General features: G+C 41.4%; 1 protein-coding gene across 3 annotated transcripts in view; it reads left to right on the forward strand.

Moving 5' to 3' along the window:
- Positions 1-25,682, forward strand: part of Wdfy2 (WD repeat and FYVE domain containing 2) — a 136,255-nt gene that overhangs the window by 73,007 nt on the left and 37,566 nt on the right. For all 3 annotated transcript variants that reach the window (XR_005975883.1, XR_005975882.1, XM_041668136.1), the window contains exon 4: positions 17,519-17,573. Coding sequence is in view for 1 of the 3 variants with exons in the window: in XM_041668136.1 (XP_041524070.1) it covers positions 17,519-17,573 (55 nt within the window). In the remaining 2 variants the exon portion in view is untranslated. The remainder of the gene's footprint in view (positions 1-17,518; positions 17,574-25,682) is intronic.

Here is a 25,682-nt window from a genome sequence, read left to right on the forward strand (position 1 = left end):
CAATCCCGTTATCAATGTATAGTGGGTCAGAGATGAAGACTAAATACCTGTTTGTAGACAGAGGCTGCTTGTTAGTTTCCCAGCTGCCCTGTAAAGTTGCAGGGCATCTTTCTCCCTCAGCAGCTACATGGTGTCTCCCTGACTCCGCCTTCTTTCAGCATTCAGTTTAGTTTTCCCATCTAGCTCTCTTCTGTCCTGCCCATTGGCCAAAACAGCTTTATTCATTAGCCAATGAATGGTTCACAGCATACAGAGGGGACTCCCACATCACCCTTTGACCACTGGACCAAGAGTGGAGAGGAGACAAGCAACAAAAGAAGTGGGAATGCTTAGGAGACATTAGCAGAGGGAAGGATGGGGGCAGTTCTGAAACAGAAGGGAAAAAGAGAAGTATCGCTTGGCTGTGGGGGACAGGGAAAGAAAGCATTTTATTCTTTCTCCTGAAGTGATGACTACAGAAGCCGCAGGTGGGGAGGCTCTGTTTTCACCTATCCTTTCACTCTGTTTCAAAATAGCTCAGAACCTTGCTCTCACCAACCCAGGCTGCAGCACTCTATCCACCTTTTAAGATGTTGGCAGAGGTTGTATTTTACATTTATTTTATACGTTATTTCATGCAGATTGTTTCTGGACCCCAACATTAAAATCAGTCACTTGTAATGCTTAGTCGGGTTCCTGTGTTATTGCCTACTTCATTTTTGTTTCATTAAAAGGTTTTTAAAAAAATCTGTCTCTTCTATTAAAGAATTGAGTAATTTCAGATGTAGTTGAGTTGACAACCAAACAGGTAGATAATTCATAATTAATAGGGAGGAAGTGTCAACAGAGAAATAGTTTCTACACAAGGAGTTTTCATTAATCCTGCAGAATAATGGTTCTCGGATACTTATATAACATGTATATGTGTTTATCTATATAAAATATATCTTCACCAAACTGTTACAAATTCAACATTTATATTTTCTTTAATTCTTTAAGGAGTTTTTAAACAAGTACTGTTTTTATAGTACATGCTTTAAAAATTATACTTATTTATGTATTTATTTTGTGGGGATGTTTGATCCATAGCTTGAGTTTTGAGATCAATGACCTTGTGGGAGTTAGTTCTTCTCTTCCACTGTATGGAATACTAGGGATCAAACTCAAGTAATCAGGCTTGGCAGCAAGTGCCTTTGCCCCCTGAGCCATCTCTCTGTCCCTCGAACAGATTTTTAAAACAATATGAAAATTACCTTGGAGTCAGATGTGGTGTCACTCACCCATAATCACTTTTGGGAAATGGTAGCGGTATTATAATCAGTAGTTCAGGGTTACCCTTGTTATATAGTGAATTAGAGATCAGCCTTGATTCTGTGTGATCTGTCTCTAAAACAAACAACCCAACAAAACAAAAGCCAACAAGAAAACACCTCTGAAGGTTATGTGTTAGAGAAGTTTGGCTCAGACAAGAAGAAAGCATTAATCTATATTATTGTTATTACTGTGTAAGAATAAATGTAATTGATCATATATGGATTTACTGTTTGGATCATGGTTTTCCTACATATGTGTGTATATACTTTGTATGACGATCAGAGGTTAAGGTTGCATGTTTTCCTCAATCACTTTCTACCTTATATTTTGAGACAGGGTCTCTCACTGAACCTGGAGCTCACCAAAGAGTAGCCTGACTGACTAGCAAGTCCTAGGGACCCTCTTGTCTCTGCCTCTCTAGCGCTGGGATTTTATGTGTGTGCTGCCTTTTTGGGGGGGCAAGTACTATTGGTGTCAAAGTACGTCCTGACCCACCTCCCTGGCCCCACGATATTCTTACTGCATCACTTTTTGTTAGTTGACATGGGTTGAGGAAATAAAGGTATAAGAACTAGAAATTTATCAGATATATTCCCTGTATAAGACACTAAGCATTGGCACCCTGCTTCATCCCTGCCTCACATTAACCCTGCGGTGTGGGCAGTATTCCTCATGTCTCAGGTGGAAAGAAAGAAGCCTGGAGAGCGTACGTGTTTTACCCAGCTCAGAAGCGGCCGACTGACATTGGGAGTCTGTCAGTGGACTTGGGAGTCATTCTCTCAGTTTGTGAGTCTGTCTCCTTCCCAGTCTGTGAAAGCTTCCAGTTTGTGTTGAAACAGTTCCTTGGAACACCATGGTGCATTGCTGCATGTGAGGTGAAAAAAGAGAAAGAATTTGAGCTCATCTCACCAGGGCATGAGCATCGAGTTCTGCACTGTGCCGTGATGTTAATGTGCTCTCAGTTGACACGTGAGCAGGTTGTGTTTATATGGTTAGCTTAGGCCTATAGATGTCCACCCAGACTCCACTTCTTGGAATCACCAGACTTGTATTAAGGAATCAAGTAGAAAAATCTAAGTAAGATTGGAGGTTAGCTCTTAACATTTGCAAAGCTGAGAGGGAGGGAGGGAGGGAGAAAAGAAGAGAGGGAAGGAGGGCAACATGAATGGACACCAGGGCTCAATAAGTAGAAACAGAATGTGCTCTTGACAGTTTGAGGAAACTTAAAGCATCTTTGTCTTAATGCAACTGAAAATCTCATAAACTTTGGCCTTCTTGCATATACTGTTCTGAAGAGATTCATATTTTGCAAGTTAAATGAACAGCATCCTGGAAATGTCACTGTTTTCTTCTGTTTCATTAGTGGTATTCTTCAGGTGGCCCAGCTTGATGCTGTGTCACATGATGGGGCTCACAGTGGTGTGTGTTTTCATGGAAACCCCAGGGACAGAATCTGTTTTCCCGGTAACAGGAGATACCCAGGTGGACTCTTGAGCCCTGTTCTGTGGCTTGTACTAACCTGCGTCCTGATGTCATTTCCCATCTGTGTATTTGTCTTCCAGGATGCCAGCTTAGTCATCACTAATCCAGTGTGGCCTCATCTTAACTTGTTACATCTTCACATCTCAACCTACTCGGTTTCTGGATAAGGTCAGGTGACTTTGTGACTCAGCTCAGTTCATCTACAATGTCCTCTTGCCGTGTTCTTACAGAGTTGCTTTATGTGAGACATGATTTATGAAGAAATAGCCAAAGATGTTAAAGAGGATGAGCCAAAATTCCTCTTGGGACAGAGAAAGATCAAAATTGGAAAGAACATTCTCCTGCAACTAACACTGCCCTCCTCTAGATAAGTGGCACACTGGGTAGGTCACAGGTCAGGACAGTATGGCTGAGCTGGCCTCCCTGACCCTGGGTGGATTTTCCAAGTATTGTTCCAGGCGGATTTCTTCTTACCATAAGGGCAGTCCGACTCCTAGGAGTTGTGTACAGCGTTTACTAGGGCATTGGGAGCATTTGGCCAACACTTACATGTTTAGTCATTGTTTTTAAAAGAGGAGGGAAGAATTTGACCATTTATCCTAACAAGATGCTTTGAGTAGATTTTGATTATTAGTGCTTGCCATGGAGTATTATGAGCCTATATGGACTCCACCCCACCTATGTGGTGAGGTCACTCTGTGCGGTAATGACTGGCAGCAGGGAGGAAAGCTTTTCCGCTGTGTCCAAGTGTGCAGTCAGCCCATGAGTGCTAAAGGAAGTCCTTTGAACTCTTCTCTTAGCCCAGCCGCAGCACTGTTCTAGCTGGCACATGAGACTGTTCTCTGGGGTTTCTAGTTTGACTCCGTCTAAGAATAAAGCCTTAATTCTGAGATCAAAGACGGTTCTAAAGGAAGCCCCCAGAAGTCTTGTGTTCACAGAAGCGTGGAGCTGGGGTCTTGAGGGGCTTCCTTCAGAGTGGTTGTTCTTGCAGTTACTGATGCTGCCTGATGGTGATTAGTCATCCCAGTTCCTTCCACCACAAGCCATTGTCAGGGCTGGTGAGATGGCCAGTGGTGGACTCCTTGTCACCTGTCAACATGACCTGGGCTTGAGTCCTGAGACCCACGTGACAGAAGAAGAGAACTGGCACCCACAAGTTGTCTCTGACCTCCAAACAAGGCACAAACACGCACCCATGCGTTTACATGCACATATACTGCCCCAATAAATAAACAAACACCATTTATGAGTTTTGTTTTGTTTTTTAAACACGTAGAGTCCCTGAGCTTTCAGGTGAGCTCTTTCTAAAGATAGCCATGTTCTCCTGCTGTTGTGCTGAGTTATAGTGAACTTAACACAGGTTTTAGAGCTTCGCTCGTGAGGAAATGGTTCTAAGGCGCCGACACACGGAGGCTTACTATTCCCCAAGGAGGGTTTTTAATCAAAGAAAACTCTGGTGGTTACTGTACCTTTGGCATTTGTGTGGGTGATGGACTTTTCTGGAACCTCTCAAGACCATACTGTCTTTCCTAGTGTTGTCGTCACCCGTGTAGCCCCTTCACCTTTTGTCTAGTGCCTTAGTGTCGATGTGAGTCTTGGTGGAGCAGTAGTGAGTGGATTTAATATCAACAATGTCCTTTGACCGGAGATTATTTTCTAGTACCTGCATTGTAATTGGGGATTTTTTATTCGTTTGGGTTTTAGGGGAGGCAAAATCTTACCATATTGCTGAATTTGGCCTCAAAGTCTTGATCCTCCCAGCTCAGATTCCTGAATGCTGGGCCACCATACTACCCTGTGGCTGTGGATTTTTTAGAAAACCTTTGTTTGAGACAGGTTCTCATGCAGTCCAGGCTGGCTTTGAACTTGCTCTGCATCCGAAGATGGCTCTGAGCTCCTCCTGTGTCTGCCTCCTGAGTGCCAGGATTACAGGCATGTATGACGAACCAACACCTGGCTCAGTGGGTGTAGTATATATGCACATATTTGTGTGTGAGAGCGGGTGTGCATTCTCCTGTGAGTACAAAGACAAAGATTAATGTTGGGTATCTTCCTCAAATGTTCTACAAAGGTTTTGGACCTGTTTGACTGAATAACTTGTTGGCAGGGTTGAATGCATTTCCTGTCTCTACATCCTGTACTGGAGTTACAGATGAGCTACTACATCCACTGACTTTTACATGGATTCTGGGATCTGAGCTCACAACACAACACGTGTGTTACCCGCTGAGTCATCTCCCCAGACTCCTACAGTAGTTTTCAACAATAGGAATCAATTTTCTTTACTATACCCCTCAAATAAAAGAATATTCTCTGTAGACATAAGATGCTTCATTAGTTTTCACATGGAGTTCATCTCGTGGAGAAATTAGAGCCATGCCAGTTTTCTCCTGTCGCTGTTCACAGCCCAGCTGGTGTGGTTAATCACCTGTGAAGCCATTCCTCTCTCTAGACCTCGACAGCAGCAGAACCACAGATCACATCTCCAAAGAGTCCCCTGACACTTGTTCTGTGCTGTGAAGCTTCAGAACTCACTAGAGCCAGAATATGGGAGGGAGTAGTCATTCTTTCATTGCAGAATGGCTGTCAGCTGGTTTTGATCCTAGGCAGTCATTAGGGCTTACATCATCAGAGAAGGGTATGGTGTCATGTCTGCCCTGGTCTCTGGGGTTCAGTGCTGGGCTGTACAGTGACCCAGAGTGTTGTAATTAGGGTAGGTTTTCTTTCCAAGGCGTGTTCTTCTTGCCATTTATGTTCCCTCCCAACACACACACACACACACACACACACACACACACACGCTAGAATGTGGATGTGCTCCACACCACTCATCTCCAGCTCCTCTGCATTACAGATGGAGGAACAGCTGTTCTCTTCATGTTCTAGCAGCATTAGACTATCTCAGAGATGATCGAAGAGAACTGCTCACCACATTGATGCAAAGATCAGCATGACTTCCCCATTAGTAACCATCGCTTTAGAGAGAAGTCAAAAGTGTTAGAGCAAGTCTGGTGTAGTGGAACGTGTCTGTATTCGCAGCTACTTTAGAGATAGTGGGAGGAATCTCAGTTTAAGGCCAGCACCGGGCTTCCCAGAAAAGGGTGGAGCTGGTAGTCTTGAGCTTTCTGTTTGGGGTTGGACCGGAAGGATGCCTATAGGGTGCTATGTGGAGTGGATTCATGGTTCAGTATTTAATATGGTTTTCAAGTCTCCAAGTCCCTCCTGATTCTTCCATTTGGCACTCTTGAGGTGATATTCCTGCTCCTTATTACTCCTCCCTGTAGCTTCACTTTTCTGTTCTTCCACTCCCTGGGACTGTGCTGTGTGCTGCCCTCCTGAGCCCCAGACTCTGGCTGCAGAAACTGTCTGGACTGTCAACCTCGGTGTCTCAGAGACACTTTAGAGTTAACCCTTTGTCCCTTGTTCCTCTACTAAATGACATCATCTAGAGAGAGCCCCACCCAGAAACATACGGCACATCTTCCCTCAACCCCAGAACTGTCTAGTCTGTGTTCACTAGATTTAAAATTTTTCCTATTCCTTACAGTTTTGGCTGTGGCCCATTGCAGTAACCCACTGGATTGCCCCTGTTGTTTGTTGACTCTTATTTCCTCTTTTCTCTCATATCCAAATTTATAGTTTAATTTTACCCCTCCTTAGGGTGTAAGTTCTCAACAACTCAGGAAGAATGAAGTTCAAAGTACTTTTTTACCCCTACTTGTTAATCTACCTATCATAATTCTGCTGCCCAATACCAGATATGTGTGGTTCACATCCATACCAGGAATTTGGAGCCTCATCACTAAAATCAGATGCTAGCCCTCACCCCTGACCCTGCCCTCAGACCTGCTTTTTAGACTTGCCCTGGAGACCCAGAGCAGCGAGAGGCCATCTGCACAGCTTGGTTGGAAGGTTCTTAATTCACATTTCTACCTTAACATTTATGTATATTCCACTTCTATCCTTTTGTATTTAATGAAATGATACATGGAGTCACTGAAAGTGTCTGAGAAATAAGAATTTAATACGTGTTGTTCCTTTGTTTTCTCTTAGCATAAGTACCTTCAAAGCAGGGAACATATGCAGTGATATTTCCCATATTCTGTAGAGAGAGAGCATTGTGAAATTGAATTCTGAATAATACTTTTTGAATGAATGAAAACCCAACCAAGCCAGGTACAGCCTCGGATCCCAACATGCAGTAGACTGAGGCAGGAGGATCGAGAGTTCAAGGACTGCCTAGGCTACAAGCAAATGAACGAGCCAGTTACATTTGGTTCCATGCAGAAGCTCCCACTCCTTATGCCCTCATTTTTTATTTTTTAAGATTTAGTTTTATTTATATGTTTGTGTATATTTGTGCATATGAGTATGGGTGCCCACAAAGGCCAGAAGAGGATTCAGATATCCAGGAACTGGAGTTCCAGGTATTTGAGAGCCACCCAATGCTCTCAAACTAGATGATCAAACTAGAGTAAATGTAGCACACGCTCCAACTACTAAGCCATTCCTCTAGCTCTGTATTTGTATTCCTATAATCTAGTCATTTCTTCCAAACAGTGTTTGTTGCCAGTTCTCTGGAGGGCAGAAGCCATTCTCTTCCTGTCTTCCCTCCCTGCTTACTAGCGTTCCTGGGAGAAACCACTGTGCCTCCCCACTGCTGTCCCTCATCTGTGTGGCATGAACAAGGTGGCTACGTACATTTACTGTTGGCTGAGGAGAATCATACGTGGAATTGTTGTGATGGTTCTAGGAGTGACTCCCAGTCCTTTCCCAGTAATAATTCCTTGTATGACAGAAGTGGTTTTCATTTCAACAGTAGGTAAACTTTACTTTTTTGACAAACAATTATTTTATTCAAAATTGAATTCCTTTTTATACAATGATTCATCATCTTGAATTGAAATTGGTTTTTTTTTGTAAGCTTATCATTTTCAGACTAGTTTCCTTATTCCCTCCCCCATTTTTGTTGGTTTTGAGGGAGTATGGGATTGTGTGGCTATAACCCTGGCTGCCTAGAACTCTGTGTAGACTTACCTCACACATGTAGTGATCCTTCTTGTATTCTGGGGTCATAGAGGTCTGGTAAACTACTTTGCTTTTTGTGAGTGCTGTTTTATTAGTAAGACTTGATTTTATTTGTAATTTTGTCTTATTGTTGTTGTTACTTATATTTTATGTCCATATTTATTTCATAAATAGTGTTCAGGACTAAAAGAGCTGTGGACTTAAAGCCATAAAAAGATTCATAGCAAGTCAGAGTGGACACCTTGGCTATAAGTAGCTTGAGATGCAGGATATGATGTTTTCGCTGACCCAGGAAGTGAACATTGTTTAATCTTGAGGTTTGAGTCAAAAGTCATTGACTGTTCTAATTGTCAGCACTGACTAGGAAAAGTAAAACCATAGTATGGGTTCCGTTCCTTTTTAAATTATTTGAGTGTCCTTTATTTTTACCCATTTTTATGTAATTGGACTTTGGGAAGCCTTGAATCTCCAGTTGAGAAATCATATTTCCTACTTTAGATAGTCGCTGGTGGACTATTTAAATAGTAAAAAGTTAGTATCTATCACCCTTATTTATAGTAGCTCTCACAGAGAATAAATTTCAGTTTTGTATGGCATGTTACTATTTTGTGTCCTCCAAAATCTGTTAGTATTAATAGAGAACTAACTGCTCTGTCTGAATGGACACGGTCACAGAGCATTTCTTTGCTGCCTCAGAGTCTGGAACCCCAGGACATCTATGCCTTTCGTGAGCGGATCCTAGGTGGAAACAATAGTCTTGCTGAGTTTTTGTTGTAGCAATCATGACATCATTTAGAAACAGTTTTCACTTCCATGGGGCAGCTCTTTTGTGTGTTTGGAATCCATTTTCTCAAAAGTTTTGAGCCATTTTTAGAGCATCAGCAGCTAGCCTTTTGTGGTCTGGGTGAGAATGGTCCCCATTGCCACCTGTACTTGAATATTTGGTCCCCAGTTGGTGAAACTGTTTGGAAAGGATTCAGAGGTGTGTCCTTGTTGGAGGATGGGCATCACTGAAGGCGGACTTTGAGATTTGTAAAGCCAGTACCAACCCCGGTTTGCTTCCTCTGCCTTGCTGTTGTCTCAAGATGTATGCAACACTGCTGTAGTGCCTGGCTGGCTGCCTGCTTACTGCTGTGCTCCCTCAGTGATGGTCATGGACTCTTACCCTCTGAAACTAAGTCCCAAATTAAATGCTTTTTAAATAATTGCCTTAGCCCTGATACTTTAGCACAGCCACAAAAAGCAAACTAAGACACCTATATAAAGTAGGTTCTGATATTATTTCCTGCTCACTATTACAGCCTAACTGATTATATCCAAATGTTATTTAAAATATCCATTCTCTTTCACTGACCATGAGAGTAATAGGGCTTGAACAGGGGCTTTCTTTGTGTAACTTGTAACTCGTCTGTGATTTTGGCCTTGAGATGGACATTCCCATTTATTTGAACACTTTCCAAGGACATTCGTTCTTGACTCAGAAGTTGGTCTGGGTTTCTTGAATAGATGTGTGAGCCGTTGTCTCTTGACCTTCTCCTATCTTGAGCATCAATGTCTAGGCTTATTTTCACTCAGCAGTGGGAAAAGCATAAAAACATTGCTGAGAGAGAAGATGATGGTAGATGATAAATCATGCACCAGGCAAGCCTCTGGGGAACAGCCAGACAGCTGAGCGGTGTAGAGAGATCTTGAAATTTCTAGTTTGCTGTTTTGTGTCTGAACCAAAGTTTGTGGAAGAATTTCTAAGAAAAAGTATGTGTTATATAGTTTTTCTTCACTCTGACAAAATACTCATGAATTAACCTAAAGGGAAGAAAGGTTTGCTTTGACTCTCAGGTTCAGAATTTTCCTTCTGTGATTGCTTGGGCCTGTGGTGGCACAGTATGTCACATAGGAGCACATGGTAGAAGGTCCTTGTTTACTTCATAGTGGCTCGGACACAAAAGACAGGAAGAGACTGGGTCCCAATATCCTAGAGGAGGGCACACTACTTCCTCCCACTAAGCTCCATCCCCTAAAAGTTGTAAGGATAATGATACCCTGAGACCAAGAATACTTCAACACATGGGCCTTGGGCAACAGTGAAAATCCAGACAAGTAGTTTGTACTGTTTCTTGTAGATGATGCTTTTGCTATGGAAAGATGGTCGGCTGCTGTTCCTGCACACGCCCACTTCGCTTTTCCTTACCTTAGTCCAGTTGCATCTGTGTGCCGTTGATCTGAGTAGCCAGGAATGTGATTAGAGGTTTCTTACACAGCTGAGGAGTTTGAAGCTAAAGCTTTTCCTTCCCTCCATCTCTTAAAATACCCTGGTCAGAAGGGTCCCTGGGTCTTTGTCAGGCACAGAAAAGGGCACCTCGCCTCTCGATTCCTAGGTGCAAGATACACGGTAGGCAGCAGAACCCCTTTTCATCATTGCAGACAGTCAGGAACAGCGCAGGCAAGCCAGCAGGGTCTGAAGTCAGGGCTGAGCAAACCTCAGGCCAGCTGAATCACTAAAGCCAGCCACTCCCCAAACCCCCAAACCGAGGTCAACGAAATGGAAGCTACTTTATGACAGTTGTAAGACCTCGTGACAGATGGACAGATTGAGTGAAGGAGCAGCATGAGGCTCCATCCGTCTTCTCTTCAGCCAGACATTAATGAGACTTGTTAATATGCTAAACAGTACAACTATTGTCATGAAGTTTTGTTTTGAAAAAGTTCCACTTTTCATGGACTTTATTAATCAATATGAACTTGTTATTAAGTTGGCTTAAAATTTTGTCAGGTTTTATTTCTAGTATAACAAATATCAATTCATACAGCCTACATAAGTGAATGGTCCTTCAGAGTCCTCAGTTTTCAGATGCATGCAAGCTCCAGGGTACTGTTGTGAAGCCTGCAGACTGCAGCCTAAGAAGGGGAAGCTTAACCAGAGCAGCTTGCAGACCTCACCCCAAGCCTGTCAGCCTTCCTGAGTTCTTATTCAAAAAGTATAACTTTCCTTCGTTCTGTCCTTTTTGAATACCCGCCTAGAGCCAACACATGCTCTCCTTAACAGCATGGCTTCCTCATTGCTCCTCCAAAGACCCTCCCTTTCCAGCACCTACTTGCCTAAAGCAGAATCCTTAATTCTTTTCCCTCTCCCTCCTCCCAGCAAGTGTTGGGGGTTTCAGCTTACCTGCCCTGTTGCTTTTCTCTCAAGCTTTAATAAAAAGATTCTCAAGTTAGAAGGTCACTTTTGGCATTATTATTCTAGGATTTGAAGTTTTATTTGTGGACTTCTTGCGTACTGTTCTGATGTAGAGATGAAGGGGTAGAGGTTCACCCGTGCCCCTGGCGTCCCTCTCACACTCGCATCAACATCTCCCTCCAGAGTGGTGTGTTTATGATCAGTGATGAGCTCATGTGGACACATTATCACATGTGCCCCTGCTGCACCCTCAGGGCTATCAAGCCATGCTTGTCATTGTTGGAGTTCATGGTGGGCTGGGCAGAACTGTTGATTACTTCCCTCCTTTGGAGCTTGCATGGTACCCATATCCACTGCCCCAGTCTAGACTAGCATCTCTGCCTCTGCCACAACCAACTTCCAGGTTTCAGACAGGACCTTTCCTGCCTGTCTTCCAACCTACCTGTCCATCCCATACCACGTCCAGGTACTCCACCCAGCCAGATCTAATCCCTATTCCAACTTGGGGCCAGGGCACACAACTGTACACCAGCCCACCAGACTTCATTCCACCTAAGCTGTTTCCAGCTTCTAGGTCTAACCTGCTCATACATCCTCTCTTATGCCCCAATTATTCTGTCTGTATCAAACCTAGAACTAACAAAAGAAGTCCACATACTCAGGTCTCATCACAAAAATATAAACAATATGAAACATCAAGCCAATATTTCACTTCCAAAATCCACTAGTCCTGTAGAAATGCTTGCCAATGAACCTAGATGAACCCAGGACACAGAATTTAAAAGAACCATCATAAACTTCATTTAAAAAAAAAAAGGTTGAAGGAATTTAAAGAAGATACAAGCAGCTCAGTGAAAATAAGGGGGAAAATTTAAGAATAAATACCTGAGCGATGCCCGAGAAAACACAAACATAAGACTAATGAAGTGAGAGACAGCCCAGAACTTGAGAGTGCAGTTCAATAATGAAATAGAAACATCGACAAGGACCAGGCTGACACAAAGATGGAACTGGAGTTGAAAACCCAAGTAGCTCAACTGGAAACCTAAAGGAAAGCAACAAGTCGAGTGACTCAAGCAGAAGGCAGATTAGGACTTGAGAGAAAGGGGAGGAGCCAGACAAACTAGAAATCAAAACCGAAAGCACAGGGAAGGAGCATGAGAGAAGTGTGGGGTACCACACACAAAACAAACCTCCATTAGGGTCATAGATGAAGAGGAAGCACCCCAAGTCAGTGGCGAGGACCAGCTTATCAAACTCTTGTTGTATGTCTCTCCTCCTTTCAGGAATGACTTGTGCAGCACACACCTTGTTTTAAATCTGGGGACTTCTTTGTGACCTTTTGCTAGGTAATGAAGCATAAGCCAGTATTTTCCCCTTCATTCTTTATTAATGAGGGCTGAGTTCTTTATTTGGGTGTGACCTTGGTGACTGCTTTGTTTATTTTTCTGAGAATAAAACCTTCTTCTGGCATGTAACTATAGTTTTGTTTTCTTGATAAAAGTAGACTTATTGTGCCTTCAGTCAGAATGTCTTTGGTACACCACACACTTAACAGACAGTTAGTTGGTAGCTAATGACCTAATTTTAGATTCTGTTTTTAATTTGTGAGGTGGTGTTAGATTTTAAGAAGAGAGATTGTTGGCAGGCTTTCAAATAATGCAAGAAACTTAATTTAAAAATTATTTATTATTATGTGTCTGATGTGTGTTTGAGGGGAGGGTTACATACATGCTGAGGGCAATTTTGTAGAATTGATTTACTCTTTTTTTTTAACATGAATTCTGTGTTATAAACTAAGCTCACCAGCCATGCATGGCAGGGGCTTTTGCTGTTGGACCATCTTGCTACCCAGTAGATGTTTTAATGTGTAAGGTACTGTGGTTTCATCATCAGGATTCTTACAGATCTGTCTCATTGATCCTTACAAAGCAAGTGAGGTGGTGGACAGTGCTTAGAACTGTGTAATATCCCTTGACTGGTCACTCCAGAAGAGAGAGACAGAATGACTCGACACTATCAAGAACTTTTGATGTGTAGGATCCTAAGGATGACCAGAAACCAAAATGGTATGTTTATTCCAGTGAAAAACACACTATACTACCTACTGTGCTTGGACTGACAAAAACTTATTAACAAATGGGAGTAGTTGAGGGAACTCGATATTACCAAACAAAAGCCGTGGTGTATTTGACAGATGTATTTCAAATGCAAATAAAAAGTGGCAACAGTTCTTGTGAAGCATTCAGCAGCGTTGTGATTGGCGTGTGTCTAGGCAAACGTGGACTTTTTAATACTTTTAAAAATGACAGGACATGTTAACAACTTTAAAAAATACCATAGCCCAATTAAAGTAATTTTACCATCTGATTGACTAATTTTGCTAGGCTTGGTTTTAAGAGAAATTGAGAGACAAAGGAAAGCAAAACCCTGGTTGCAGATGTTCAAAACTGCTCAAACTAGTCAAGGAGATTAAATAGAAAGATCTGAGTGTAATTCCTCATGGAAGACATTTCAGTTGAAGTTATTTTTATAAACCAAACTTTAAAATTATAGTGCTGAGGATATAGCCCAGTTGGCAGAGTGCGCGCACCTAGCGTGCATGAGGGCCTGGCTTCCACCTGCAGCACTTTGTAAGTGGCATGGTGGTGCAAACATGCAGTCCCAGCTCTCTGGGTCACATAGGGAGTTTAAGGCTAGCCTGGGCTACTTGTGACCCTGCTTCAAAACTCCCCCCAAGTGCAATTTCAACTCAGGATATCACAGTTGCTTTTGTTTATCAATGATTTTTTAATACAAAAGACCCAGTAAGTAAAGTTCAAGGGCAGGATATTGGGAGAGGGAAAGGTTTTACTTATTAGACAGTGGGTTACAAAGTCTGGTAGTCAGAACCTTTGTATACGTCAGTAAGAATATTACAGAATATAAGATGGCAGGGGCCACACTGTGTTCATTGCCTCGGGAGTTAAGTTACTGCTATCCAGATCTGCTGGGTTTACTGTTACAGTCTTAACCAAAGCCCAGAGGGCCTGGTTCCTCTGCCACTTTCTCACATCTAGAAACACTGTTCTGCTAGTTAGGAGACATAAGTTCTCCAGGCTGCAGATGGGGCTAGGTTACACTATTTCCCAGTGGGTAGGGGAAGCTGAAGGCCTGCAGAGCTAGTATTACAGTCCAAAGGGAGATGGAGAAAGCTGCAGGGAAATCCCCTCCCCTCCTGTGTCCTTATTTCTGTCTGTCCAGCCAACAACTTCCTGTGTCCTGGAGACCAGCTGGATTTCTCTGAGACTCGGGCCAGCTTGGTAGTGATGTACCAGCATATTTCTTGATTTCTATTTGTTGGGCCTTTGCTTGTGTTGCTGAGACTTCACACCCAGATCTAGCATCAGTTGCAGACTTTCCTTCAGAGTCAGCTGTTCGTTCGTTTGTTTGTTTTGTCTTAGGGTTTTTCTGGGGGGGTCAATAAAAAAATCTAAAGCAAAATCTAAATAGAAATTTATACAGAAAAATGAAAGCCCCCCCCAAAAAAAGGAAAGAAAGAAAAGAAAATAATCCCATATACATGAACATTCGTGTTTATTAAGCCACAGCGAGATGCACTTTCTTGCACATTAGTTTGGCAAAAGTGAAAAGGTGAACACATCTGTTGATGGAAGGGAGTAGTCACTGTGATGTGAAGGTAGGAGCTGGGTGCCGTTAAGTTTCATGGAGAGTGTTATGTAACTCTCAGTTTTGAGTCAGCAATCTTCTGTGTGCATCATGTCATATGGACATGCATGCTGTTTTATAACAGTGAAAAACAGCAGATAACTAACGTTACCGTTTAAAAAGGGCAGGACTTGAAAAACAAATGGTATACCCATTTTATAGAGTTTTGTAGGGTCACCAAAAAGAGTAAGTTAAATTAAGTGATTTTTGGAAAGATAGCTCTGATATGTATTAAGGGAAAGTAGCTGTTATCTTATTTTTATACACCTAATAACAAAATCCATAAATGTGTATTTTTATTCTCTGTGTATGTTTACAAAAGTGTTTATATTTTTAAATAAGGTTTATTAGTACACACCAAATGGTCTAAGTCTGTTTGCTTATAAAGGAAGATTGAAGTGCAGTCACTAACTTCTCCATTGTGCACCTCTTCGTGTTTAATGTTCTGTAAGATGCATTAAAATTAATTAGGTGATAGGTAGACAGTAGAATGGAAGAATGTTTTTTCCAAAATAATTTAAAGTGTATGTAATCTAATTTTGACTGGTCAATCCTAAAGGAAATAAATGTGAGCTTTAGCCAGAATGTCACATTAGATTTTTGTGAGTAGTAATATATTAGATATATATAAAATTCTGACTGGTCAATAATCTATTAGTATCATTAGACATATCCCATCATATAACACACCCTCTGAACAGTACAGCATCCTGTGAACTCATTAGAAAAAGAATGCAGTTGGTGAGTAAAGGATGACTGTCTAATTTGTTAATATTGAAAAAGCATCACCAATTTATTTTTACCTTGCATTTTATTATAGATTTCATTATTAAGCTGTACAATACAAGTATAATAGATATACTTTCAATAATATTTATATCAAAGAAATGATCTCACAAAAGGACCTTTAAATATTTCTTTTGTATATTTAGACTAGCATGTGGTTTCCATAGTATATATATAAAGTGACAGGATCACCCCCAAATTTTCCTTGTCTACATGTTATTATCAGTGGAAGAAAATATTTTTTGAAATTACTAGTACAAAATAAACGTGTAGTTTTATATTTTGTATACATTTCTTAAATCCTAAGTGAAAAGCTGCATCAAATTGTTTTATTGTATGCTTTGCCTTTTTCCAAGAAAAACTGCAGTCTTTGCTTAGGACGATGAACTATTTCAGTATATTTAATATGAACTAAACAGATTTGTCCAGTTATCAGTTGTGTTTACAGCAGACATGTTCTCTCTGTCTCTCTTGGAGGCTCTGGAGAGATAGTCTGTCAGTTCCTCAGAGGGGAGTTGTATATTTCCTTTCAACTTTATCTGTCACACTGAGTTGAGCTCTTCAGAAATGAGTAGATATGGTGCCATTCCGTGAAGGGATTCATGGTTATGAGGTTAAACTGGCAAGTTGAAGAAGCTGAATCCCAGCACTCAGGAGGCAGAGGCAAGCAGATCTCTGTAAGTTTGAGGCCAGCCTGGTCTATAGAGTGAGTTCCAGGACAGTCAGTGCTGTTGTTTCACAGAGAAGTCTTGTCTCGAAAAACAACAACAATAACTGCAAAAACCTGGCAAGTTGAGTAATGTTTTTCCCAAGAAAAACATAAAGAGGTTCCCTTTATAGAAGGGCCTATGGCAGAAAAGCAGAACCAAAGAAACTAGTATATTCTGTCATGCTATTTTACCTTTGTGGCATCTGTCACAAAAATAATACAGTATTTTCACCTAAAAAATTACATAATCTATGTGAACTCAGTAAACACCTAATAGCAAGAAAGGAATGTCCATGTCTGTCCTCCCACCGGCTTTGTCAGTCATCAGAGAAAAATTCTAGATGTTTCCAGCTGTTGTGAAAAGCTTCATTGTTTTGTCGTAAGCCCAGAATAAAGCCCTGCTTTATTTCATGCTGTTCCTCCACCCCTGCTCAGCAGTTCACCTTCAGAGATATGTGGGTGTTTGCATTTGAGAAAGCGGGAAGAGCTCAGCCCTTGGCCAGGCCTTGTAAATACCTGGTTGGAGTCCACACTGGCATCAGCAACTGCATGGGTGCTTAGGTGCGACCCTTTCGTGTGTTCCCACAGGTGTGCTGTGTAGAGACTAATGTCTTCACGGCTTTTGTTATCCAGACTCGGCTCATTAACTTCGGGGGTGCCTTCCACACACTGGCAGACATGGTGACAGCTCATTGTGCCCCTAGACACACAGGGACTGAGCAGGAGCAGCCACAAGGAGCTTGTTATAAGGGAAAGTGAATTGCTAATGCTAACAGTATTTCTCAGTAGAGAACTGTCGCCTAGTTGCTCACTGCTACCGTCTTTCAGTGTTTGCTGTGGCGCCAGTGAGACTTTGAATCCAATTAGGATTGGCATTGACCAGAACCCTAACTCGGAACATGATCTCATGTGAGTTTGGGCTACTGTTGGAGAGAGTCACACATGTCAAGTTGATTGACAAACCATTAATGTTACATGTTTAACTAATGTTAATGTTATATAACATACATTCTATTATGCAGTCTGTTTACCAAAGCATAATTGCTCATTAAATAGTTTATTTTTGCTTGGGAGCCTGAAGATGACTCCACTGTTAGGAGCCCTGGCTGTCCTTCCAGAGGACCTGGGTTCAATTTCCAGCACCCCCATGACAGCAAACAACCATCTGTAGCTCTAGTTCCAGAGGACCCGACTCCCTCTTCTGGCCTCCAAGGGCACTGCGTGTATGTGGTGTGCAGACATACGTGCAGGCCAAACACCCATACACATAAAATAAAAATAAATAAAATCTCAAGAAAAAAAATCCTTTTGCCTTATGGTTTTCTTTTGTCTTGTAGGAATTTATTTTGTCTGAAGATTATAACAAGATGACGCCTGTGAAGAACTATCCAGGTAGGAGTCGGAGCACTGTTTTTAGCTGGCTCTAAAACTATTTCTGGGTAGTTTTCACTCTCTCTAAGAACACTCCAATTACTTGGGGTAACAAAAAGAGAAACCCTGTAAGGTCAGTATTATCTTAGTTGTGAACTAAGTTGCTGAGGCCTGAAGAGCCTGGGTTTCTCGCAAGCCTTGTTCTACAGAGGTCAAGCACAGCCCAGAGTAGGTCAGGGTGACTGCCACGCCCATAACTTTGTCTTTCTATACCATGCTTCCTGGAGTGGTACAGCAAGCTCAGGAAAAGTGGAGTCAGCCTCAGGTTGCTCCAGATGAACTTCATTTTATGTTTGGGGAAACGCTTTGACATGTGAGGGATGGGGTGGGAGGTGGGGTTGGAAGTGGGTTATGTTTCTATTGCATTTTCAGCGTTGTCTTATTGGCCAGATTCATTCTGTCTGTCAGGAGTAGTGTCTGGAAGGTGCCTGTTTTCAGACCAACAGTATCATGTAATCAGAGCAGTAGGCCTTTAAGACCCAGATGTCATTTTATCCAGATATCCTGACCTCATTCATTCTTTGTGTTCACCCAGCATCACATCCATGACCTCCAAAGACACTATGTTATCATGAGTTTGGAAGGTTCTAGACATTGCATTCTTTAAGATTTAAATTTCTTTCCCTGTGGATTTATTCCTTAGTTGTTTTTCATGCATCACTAATGAAATATTTACTGAGTACCTCCCATGTTCTGTTAGCTCGGGGGTGTAATAATAATATTGAACAGACGTGTATGGTGTCCATCTCTAAGCAGCTTATGTGAGCTGTAATAGATCGTGCCCTTCCAGTTTTTGCTAAGTTTGTTAGAACAACAGAAATCGAGTACCGCCTTCTTCTCAGGACAGCCTTTGGCTTGTTTTAAACAGCTGTGGAAAGCCAGCCTGACCTTTCTCCTCCAGTGTTCTTTCGCTTCTCTAACATAAGCATTCTATGTCCCAACCATTTGTGGTCTGAACTTTTGTTCTCTAAAAACGTGTTTGATTGTCTTACAGATTTGAGGTCTCATGTTGTACCATTAAGATCTTTTTCAAATATGACATGATGTCTCATGTAACTTTTAGCATCGTTCCTAATGATCAGTCTCTCACCCCCATTAAGTGTGAGATGGACTTAGAACGTGGGACGAGATAGAGACCACTCCCACGATTATGTGCAGAGATTAGGCATGCGTGACACTCACCTTCCTGTTCCCTGGTTTGCGTGTGTAATGAGGGGAGCTATCTTGTAGAGAAGCCTGTGTGCTAGGGAGCTAGGAAGCAGCAGTCCCAGAGGAACTGGCGCTCCCAGCTCAGCAGCCCACCAGGAACTGGACCCAGCCCAGAGCTGTGAGAGCTCAGCCCTCCCTCTGTTAAGTTTTCTCTTAAGGCCCCCACGCTCTGATTTCCTCCTAGGAAACTCAAGGATTCGGCATCCAGCTAAGCTGTACTAGCATTATGACCCACAGAAACTCTGAGATAATAGAATGCTCCAGGATAGTTTATTACATGACAGAAGATGACTAGCACGTGCGTGTTATCTGCTGGGCACGTCCTACTTCCCCTCCCTCCTGGGCACTCTTCTAAGAGAGTTCTGGCAGCCGTTTTCTACCCTGTGCTCGTGTGGGGTAGGGAATAATCGGTATTCTCATGGGTTGTTTTTAGGCTGAATCCTATGTTTTGGGACTTTCATTTTTGTTTTTATGCCAAACCTTGGACTTTCCAATCTGTTACTTATCATCTCATTTAGCCTGTCCGCTCAGCTGAGCAAGATGTTCCAGTGTCCTTACATAGATACAGTTGTTAGTGCATATGTTCCCAGTGTCATTACGTGTATTAACTCCCTTTTAGTTTTGTTTTTTTTTTTTTCTTGCATCTTTGTTAAATATACTGATGAGTCTGCTAGATGCTCATCTGACATTCCCACCACTAGGAACCGTTGTTCTCATGCTCTTCTGTGGCAGGTTTTCTAGCATAGTTCACGTGCTTTCTATCACATAATTACAAAACTCAATGCCCAGACTCCTGTGGATGCCTTCTTCCCAAACACCCAGAGCCAATGGTAAAATATTGTGTTTTCGTTGTTTCCTTTAATTCAATGTTAAGTTTATGAGAAAATCAAACTTTTCCGTGTTCCAGAGCAGAGAGAAAACTATATCCCGGAGGGCTGTGTATGCACATGCGCTGACTTTGTAGCTGTCCCGTGGAGACAGAGAGGCTGTATGTGACTCATGCCCTTAGCAGCACGAGGTACAGCCTGAAGCCTGAGTAAGATGAAAAATTGGAACTGAGATTTCCATAGAAAGTCCGCAAAGGATCATATCCTTGTGAAAAGGAAGGGGTGGAAATCCTCCATTCATTGGCCCAGGAGACAATAGGGTATTTATTCTGATCTCAACTCTCTGTAGATGAGAAAAATCTCCTATGATAAGTCAAACCCTATCTGAAAAATCCTGCTCACAAATTATAAATCTAAAACAATTATATAGAGCTAGAAGCTCTATGTTTTACAAAATGATCATAAAAGTAGCTATTGATCATGATATTCCCAAGCACCACCAGAAATAAATGCAGACCTCTTTAAGACAAATTGCATATGTGTCCCTAGAGCTGAACAAGAACAGCTGGACTAACGAAGGCTGTATGTAGGTCAGTGGCAGAGCATTCGCTCAGTACACACAAGGTCCTGGAACTGAGCTCCAGCACTACGGAACGGACAAGCAGAAGGACTGCATAAGAGTGACTTTTACCTTTAAAAGTATTACAGAAGCACATGAAGCCACCACAGATATGTGTTAGCAGAGATGACGGACAGAAAACTTAGACCGCCAACAACGCTGGAACATGATCAGTAATCTGAAAGAGATTGTAACATCGCTTTTTAAATTTTTAAAGAAAACTAAAGCTAAGCGTGGTGGCATATGCCCACTCTCTCAGTCTAGGGCGGTCAACCTGGGCTACATAGTGAGTGAGAGCCTGTCTCAAAACCAAACAGAAGAGATAAACAAAAAAATCAAGGTAGGAGCTGGAGAGATGGTTAACTGGTTAAGAGCACCTGGTGTGCTTTGAGAAGACCCAGGTTTGGTTCCCAGTACCTGTGTGGTCGTAACTGTAGCTGTCTGTAACTCCAGTTCCTGGGGATACACTGCCTACTCTGGCCTCCGTAGGCCTTGACCCATATGGTGCTTTTACATGCAGACAAACATTCAAACACATAAATTAAAAATAAATATATTTTTTAAAAAGGCATAGAAACTAGGAGCTAACAAAACAAAAACACTGTGATTAAAAGTCTTTGTGTGGGGGACTTGTCTGTGTAACAGTCCTGCCTGTTTTGGAACTCATTTTATAGACTAGGTTGGCCTTGAACTCATGGAGATCCATCTGCCTTTGCCTCTGTTTCTGGAGTCCTGGGATTAAAGGCGTGTACTAGCACGCCTGGCTAAAAGTCATATTTTTAAAAACATGAAAAATACCATTGAAATTCTAAAAACCAGTGGGGAAGTAGATTAGACCATAAATTATTAAGCTAGTGGTAGATTTGATGTCAATAGAGCAGTATGTTTAAAGTATGAAGGAATTGTTAAAAATAGAATTCTATACTCTGAGAAGGTATCTTTCAAAAATAAAAATTAAATTAAAATTTTTTCAGTCATAAAGAATCCAAAGAATTAATTTTATATAAACCTCCACTAGAGGAAATGTCAACGGAAAATCTTCAGGAAGAAAATGTCAATGGGAAATATGCATCTACTCCAAGACTGAGAACAACAAAATGCTCACTGCAGTGCAGTCTCTTTAAAAGATATTTACTAACAACAACATAGAATTGGTGTCTGTCAGATATGAAATTAATGTGTGTAATGATATTTAAAAAAGTAGAAAGTAGAAAAATAGAAATATGCTGTTGTAAAGCTGTTATGCTAAACATGAAAACTGGTGAATTAGAGATACATACTCTTTCCCATAAACAACTGTTACTATGACAAACAGCTAGTAACCAATGAAATAAAATAGAATTGTAAAATTATTTCAATGCATAAAAACAAAGGCCAAAGTAAGAGAAAAATGGAGAAAGAAAATGGAAAAAAGAGAATAGGAAGGGGATAGGTTTAAACCTAAAATATCAATAATACATTAAATATAAATAAGGTAAAACTAGTGACTAAAAGTCGTCAACTTTTAATCAAGTCTGTTGAGTGAGGATTTGAGATTCAAATGTAACCTGTAGATAAGACACTGTTAGTCATTTGAGAAGCAAGTTGATGGTAGAAAGGTAGAAGTCAGACCACAGGAACACTAACCAAAATGAAGCTCAGGTAACTTTATTAATATCAAAGCAGATTTCAGATCAAAACTAAAGAGCGAGTCCAGCAGAAGGCCATAATGAGTCTTTTTGTATGTTACTAACATAGCTTTGAGATAAGGGTAACAATGAAACTGTAGGGACAAATGGCCACACACACAGTTGTAGTCAGAAATTAACATTCTCTTCCAGGTAACTGATAGAACAGACATGCAGAAGGTTGTCAAGGACAGTTCAGTGCCTTTCCCAGTGGTCACCTATAGAAATTCTGTTCAACTGAAACAGAATATGTCCGATTTCAAACTGCACACAGAACTTCTGCTAGGATTAAAACCATAAAGCAAGTCTTGATAAGTTTCGAAGGATTTAGACGTTTTCTAAGAATGAAATTAAAGTTAAATTTGATGATGAATATAGATTTTTGGGAAATCCTAAAATATTTGGAAGGTTAATAATACAATTCTGAATAATCCATGGGTTAAAGGAGAAACCACAAAGCATAAATAACATGAACTGAATAAAAATGAAAACAAGGATAGCAGTATTTATAGGATACATCTGCAGCAGCATCTGAAGGGAGACTGACAGCTCAAACATTGGCATCAGAATAGAAGCAAGGTCTCAAATCAGTGACCTTGGTTTACTGCTTTGGGAGAAAAAAGGAAAGGAACAAAGAAACCTAAGCTACCCAGAGGGGAGGGAAGACAGATTAGTACAGCAGTTCAGGAGATATAAAGCAGATAGAAGGGAGAAGCCTGCGCCATCAAAGGCTGTTTCCTGAGTGATAAACTGCTAGCTAGACTAGCAAGGGGAAACACTGGAAATTGTCAGTGTCAGGAAAGAGTGACCTGACTCTCTTCCAAGGCTTCAGTGTGCACAGGGTGGTAACATGCCTTGAGCACTGTGACCTGACACTCATCCAGAGGCTCCGTGTGTGAATACTATATTGATATGTGTTGATATAAAGAAAAAATAAAGTCAACAGGTCTTTGAAAGTCACAAACTGCACTGCAGATCACTCAAGAAGAAATAGATGGTCCTAATAGCTCTATATGTATAAGAAGAAGTTGATTTTTTAGTTTAAAACCTCCCCTTAAAGAAAACTTGTATTAGTGAGGGCTCTCTACAGCAGGGGTTCTCAACCTTTTTAATGTTGTGACCCTTTCCTCATGCAGTGACCCCCAACCATAAAATTACTTTTGTTGGTACTTCATAACTGTAAATGTGTTACTGTTTTGAATTGTAATGTAAACATGTGTTTTCTGATGGTCTTAGATGACCCCTGTGAAAGGGTCATTTGCCCTACAAAGGGGTCATGACCCACAGGTTGAGAACAACTGCTCTAGAGGAGCAGCACTGAGAGAATGAATCTCTCTAGACAGACAGCCCAAACATTGGCGTCATAAAAGAAGCAAGGTTTATGCCATTGGGGGGAAAGGGAGAAAAATATATACATATGTAGAGAAAGAGGATTTATTAGAATGACTTACAGGCTGTGGTCCAGCTTGCCAATAGTGGTTGTGCCAATGAAAGGTCCAAGATTTCAGTGGGTTGTCCAGTCCATGATGCTTGATGTCCCAGCAGTCTTCAGTCTGTGGCAGAGTCCTGAAGAAGAAGTCACTAGTAGCAGTAAGGAATGGACTTGCTAGCAAGAGAGAGCGAGCAGGCAAAGAGCAAAAGCTCCCTTCTTCCATTCCCTCTATACTCCTACACCAGATGGTTTTACTGATTATATTTTATGAAACATAAAGGAAGAAAATATGTGAAGCTACAGGGACTCTTTTGGAAATTGAGGAATGAAAGACTTCCCAATCTATTGCAGGAAATCAGTATTTCCTGATACTAATGTTCTACAAATCAATATGAGAAAACGAGGATGCCATTCTCCACACAAACAGATGCTACAGCCCTGAATTTTACTACATGCAGAAATATGCACAAAAGAATACTGTATGGTCAGGTGATGTTTGTCTCAGGAATGTAGTGCTGGATTCACACTAAAAACTAAGTGGCAACTGGTCAGTGGTGGCGCACACCTTTAATCCCAGCACTTGGGAGGTAGAGGCAGGTGGATTTCTGAATTCAGGGCCAGCCTGATCTACTTTGAAAGTTCCAGGACAGTCACAGCTAGGTAGAGAGATCCTGTCTCAACAATTGAAACCACAAAAACTCAGTGCTGTGTTCCCCAAATAAGGGAACTAAAACTCGGACAAATAGTTGTGTGCCCGTTTTCATGGCAGTATGATCACAGTAAGCCCAGTGTGGAAGCCACCAGAGTGCATCAGGAATGGAGTGGAATGATAAGCAATATATATATATATGAAGGCATATCACAGAGCCTTCAGAAGGAAGGAACGCCAGCATGCTCCAACATAGCGAATGCCTGTTCCAAATGAACATATTTTGAAGGAATCCATGTATGTGTGGTACTTACTACAGTCAATGCTGTAGAGATGGAGATGAAATGGTAGTTATGATGCGCAGGGGAGCAAGGGAAGTTGCAAACCAGTGTTTCATGGGCTCAGGGTTTATGTTGAAAAAGATGTGAAAGTTCTAGAGAGGTGATGACTATCATATGTTAATGTGAATGTTTTTAGTTCTACAGAATGCATGTCTGAAAGTGGTTAAAATGGTAAATTATATGTCATTTTCTATAAAAGTTTTTAGAGAGATTTTATTTATGAATTGCCTGTTAATGTGTCTGAAGCATAGTTGACTATGTCAGTAGATATGAATTCCTTTAGAAAAATTACTCTATGCTTGATGACACATACCTAAGGCAAGAGAATTGTGAGTTCAAGGTCTGTCTGGGCTGTATAAGGAGAACCTATCTCAAGTAAAACAGCTTTGAAAGTAATGTGGGTAGACTAGAGTTGATGATGGGAATATGACATGACATAGTCTCTTTGAAAGATCTTCCATCAATTTTTCAAAGAGTTAAAATAGTTATCTTGGGGCACAGTGTTTTTACTCACCCCTGTATGACTAGAATTGAAAAAAAATGTATTGACTCAGGATGTGTAAAGAGATTTTTAGAAACACTATAATAGCCAAGAGAGGGAAGTAATCCTGACTCTTATTAGTGGGTGAATGGAGCTTTTGTGTGTGTGTGTGTGTGTGTGTGTGTGTGTGTGTGTGTGTCTGTCTGTCTGTCTGTCTAACAGAATGGAATGGTGATAATACATGCTGTAACATGTGAACTTAAAAACATGCTTAGTGGAAGAAGTCAGACACAAAAGCCACATCATATGACTACATTTATGTGAAGTGTCAAGAATAGGAGACTCAATAGAGACAGAAAGTATATTGACTCAAGTCAGGGAAAAGGAAAATTGAATTGTTTGGGGGTGAGGGAAATACTCCGGAAGTAGGTGGTGATGATCATGTAATATGAATATGCTATCAGCCAAGGAATTGCTGATCTCTAAAAAGGTCAGAAGTGTAGTGAGTTTTGTCTCAATAAATTCGTTTTTAAAAATCAACCATTGATGATATGCAAGATATTCGTCAGTATTGCTATAGGATAGGGTCATATCAGGTTCCCTATCCTCAGCTGCCCAAGGAACTAACTGGGGACCTTGGCTTGGGCATCTGGGAGCCACTCTAGGTTCAAGTCTCTTGCCAACCCTAAGGTGGCTCCCTTAACTAAGAATTGTGCTTCCGTGCTCCCCTATCCAACCTTCCTTTATCCCAATCCTCCTTTTTCCCCAAGTTCCCCCCATTCTCCCCTTCTCCCTTTTCTCTCCCCATCTCCCCTTACCCCCATCCCACCCCACCCCCAAGATCT

This window comes from Microtus oregoni, unplaced genomic scaffold (genome assembly GCF_018167655.1).
Source record: "Microtus oregoni isolate MIOR12 unplaced genomic scaffold, Mior012 000001F_ref0000356, whole genome shotgun sequence".
Lineage (NCBI taxonomy): Eukaryota > Metazoa > Chordata > Mammalia > Rodentia > Cricetidae > Microtus > Microtus oregoni.